This window comes from Corvus brachyrhynchos, unplaced genomic scaffold, assembly GCF_000691975.1.
Source record: "Corvus brachyrhynchos isolate BGI_N302 unplaced genomic scaffold, ASM69197v1 scaffold302, whole genome shotgun sequence".
NCBI classification, from domain to species: domain Eukaryota; kingdom Metazoa; phylum Chordata; class Aves; order Passeriformes; family Corvidae; genus Corvus; species Corvus brachyrhynchos.
In genome coordinates this window covers 2,765,577-2,769,186 of record NW_008237244.1, presented here as the reverse complement: position 1 = coordinate 2,769,186, position 3,610 = coordinate 2,765,577, and the positions used below count along the sequence as shown (strand labels likewise).

The 3,610-nt window shown below is 33.3% G+C and overlaps 1 protein-coding gene across 8 annotated transcripts in view; it reads left to right on the top strand.

Annotated features, from left to right (window-relative positions):
- The window catches only part of VPS13B (vacuolar protein sorting 13 homolog B), a 437,850-nt gene that overhangs the window by 252,797 nt on the left and 181,443 nt on the right, over positions 1 to 3,610 (top strand). For 6 of the 8 annotated variants that reach the window (XM_017730363.1, XM_017730354.1, XM_017730356.1 and 3 more), the window contains 2 exons: positions 30 to 171; positions 1,936 to 2,344. In XM_017730363.1, the coding sequence (XP_017585852.1) occupies positions 30 to 171; positions 1,936 to 2,344 (551 nt within the window). The remainder of the gene's footprint in view (positions 1 to 29; positions 172 to 1,935; positions 2,345 to 3,610) is intronic. The other 2 variants (XM_017730357.1, XM_017730355.1) reach the window with 1 other exon arrangement.

The window sequence follows — 3,610 nt, the reverse complement described above, 5'->3', positions numbered from 1 at the left end:
ATCTTCCATGCCTCGTTCATTACCTCAAGCCTTGGGGAAGATTCTTGGTCTCTGGGGCAATATGGAGGTGTGTTCCTTTCATGTACTGACAAGCTGAACAGACGTACCTTGTTGGTTCGACCTATCAGCAAGCAGGATCCTTTCAGTAACTTCTCTGGCTTCTTTCCCTCTGTAAGAATCTTTTAAAAAATTTTTAATACAGAACTTTCACTAATAAATGCTATCAAAAAAGAAAAAGAAAAAAAACCCCTTTAATAATTTCTTGTCGTTTAATTTTTTTTGTACTGAATATATTTCTTGCTTATATTGATTGTGTTACTTGTGTTATTTCCATCTTATCCTTTAGTAATAGTTGTCATTTTTTAGTAGATAAGGGAATGAGGGTTGATAGTTCACAATCTTGTATATAACAACAGACAACTGAAGTCAATGAGATTCATTTATGTTAGAAGTGAGCACATACAGTATGTTTGAGGGCCAAATATGTAAAAGCCAGTACTGAATGCTGCATTTTTTAGTGTAATTCTGAGATCTACTTAGGGATTTAAGTAATTGGTATTACTGCACTATACCTTTATGCAGCCTTATAAAATTGTTTCTCTGATTATGATAATGCAACAATTAATAATTTCATATTTGAGTCTTTCTTTTAAATGCTTGGAACATTACTTGCAGATTCAGAATATCCCACTGTGAAATACTTAAGCCATTTTCTTCTTGCTTCTTTATCCTTGAAGGACTTTATGTGTTATGACATTGGCCTCTTTATCCGTGGATCTATGGAATTATTTTATGTTAGTGAAAGTTCTGGATGGTCTGATTTATTTTCATCATGAATATTGATTGGGAATACTTTCTCTTATTCTATTTGTTTCAGTTCTTATTGTAAATTAATTTACCAGTTTGTTTTAATTTGTTCAATTGTAAAAGCTTCCAGTTTTCCACCATTTAAGCTATGTATCCTGTTTATTTAAGAAAGAGGTGTTAGTCTTCTGCAACAATGTTTAAATTAAATTAAGTTGATTTCAATCAAATATAAGATGCTAAAAGAAGCAACTACTTGCAAAATATAGTTGCTTTCATTTGAGCTTACATGATTAAAGCTAATATTTAAATAATCTTACAGAATTCTGTCAGCATGTTTATTACATTGTTAAAATGATGTTTTTTACATTTTTCCATCATTAACAATGACTAAAAAACTTTCAAAGGTAATATGGAAACGGTTCTATACATCTTGTGGGAGCTAAGCATTTAGTTGTCATCTTCAGCTAGACAAATCTGTCTTAAGTGAAGGAATCTGCTATTTTTAAAGTACAATGCAATGTATCATGAAATTATGTGCTTTAGCATGAAGCATAGCTATTTTCTTTAAATACTCAGAGATGATGAGGCAAAACCAGTTCAATACTTATTTAGGTGACTATGGGCTGTTTATACACCCATTTTGAGATGGGGTGAAGCTATCTCAGCACCCAAGTGATATTTTAACAGCTATGGTGTCTGCACATACAGAAGGAACAATGCAGAGGGAGTAACATCTACAAATGTTTTAAGTGAAGGAGGAATCAAAATATATAACTATAAAAAATACCAGAACGATTTGGTAAATGTATTTTCTTGAATATATGGGTTTTTTTAGCTGATTAGATATGACTTTGGTGAAACATAAATAATTAGAAAAGAAAAAGATTCTGAGAAATTCATGGTTTTAGATGACCCAATGCAGAGAAGTGTGGACATGCGGTGGACAAACTGTGCATTCAAAAAAATGAAAGGTGTTTTGGGTTTTTTTTACTATTAAATGACTGTAGAAAGCTACTAGAAAATATAAAACCCTAAACATTCTAAATAACCAGAAGTATGGTAATTGATGAATATTACATGTAGATTTTTGCAGCAGTTCATTTCTTTATTTATTTTCCCTTGAAACAGACAACTGCAAAACTTTTAGATGGTTCACACCAGCAACATGGATTTCTTTCTCTCACTTATACAAAAGCTGTGACAAAAAATGTCCGGCACAAACTGATATCAAGAAATGAACGAAGAACATTCCATAAGTTGTCAGAAGGTCACACTGATGGCTCTCCTCATTTTCTCCATGAGATCCTTCTCTCTGCTCAGGCCTTTGATGTGGTCCTCTGTTTTCCTTTGCTAAATGCAATTGCAAGCATTTTTCAAGCCAGGTTGCCAAGGAGTCAAAAAGAGAAAAGAAAATCACCAGGCCAACCAATGAGGACTCATACTCTGACTTCCCGCAACTTGCCTCTGATTTATATCAACACTGGTGTAATAAGAGTCTTCTTCCCCAAAAATGAGGAAGATCATCATACTGCAGAAGGTACAGTATTTTATGTTAGAGCTTTTTTGCTGTTCAGTATTGTAGACAAATACTTCTAGTTAAGTCACTGACCACTGCTTCAGTTTTAAAGCTCAGAGTTAGGAAACATCTAACATTCATGCTACTTCTCTGCACATTTGCTCAAAATTTCTTTTAGCAATTTATTTGATCCTTCCTTTCCTGGTAACTATAGAGTTTGCATTTAAAATGTGATTAGAAAGAATGGTCAAGAATTTTGGAAAGAGAGCCCAGTTCTGCAGTGTTGATTTGGTGTCGGTTTTCGTTACACTGGTATCAGTGCATGTTCCATAGACACCTGTTCCAGCAGTGGAGTGTAAGCAAGCAGCCTTAGCTCTTGTGGACATTGACACCTGGAAAACTGTGTAGTAGTAAAACAAGTAGATATCCTAGTTTAGTTTGGAAAATATTATTAAAATGTACCTAGCAGATGATGCCCAACAGATGATGCAGTTTAGCACTTTAGTTGAAGCTATTCCAGCTCTGTTGTGCAAGGCTTTCAGGTATTTACAGAATTTGGGTAGTGTAAGATGTTCATAAATAGCTGTGATCAATGGATAATGCTTGTTCTGTAAGATACTGTTTTCCCTTTGTATATAAAAATATATTTCCATCCCTGTTACAATCTTTATATATCCCTGTTACAATCTTTATATATAAATAGAGATGCTGATGTTAAAATTAGACCATGTAACAGCTAGTAGGAGTACATTCACTTCTCACAATTCTTCTAGAGATTAAAAAAAGTAGTGTTTTACTAATATCATGTTTATGTTTTTTTACTAATATGTTTACATAAGTTGTGTAGGTATGGAGGATTTTTTTACCATTATGTACAACAACACACAATATAATCCTAAGAGTATAGTCTTTAGATTTTTCTCATAACCTAATTGCAAGAAGTGCATGCAGTTAGAATTTACATAGATCATTTTTTTGCCAGCATCCTCTACAATTTTCCAACTGGGAATGCTGAAAACACGGGAAGATAAAATTAGACTGGCTGTCTTGGCAAGAAAGAATTATGATTCTAGTTGGAAGGAAGTTCTAGGGCAAGCTGTCAAGGAAATTTTTTGTAAAAGTATGTTTTTGTAGCTCTGTAGCTGTATACTTCATTAAAAAGAATTTATAAAAAAAAATTGTCTTTTTGCTGTTTCTTGCTTAAGAATGCCTGCAAGGAGCAGAATTGCCATGGTTAAGCAGTCAATGTAGGAAGAAAAACTGTATGCTTTTAAAGCATAATGCTAA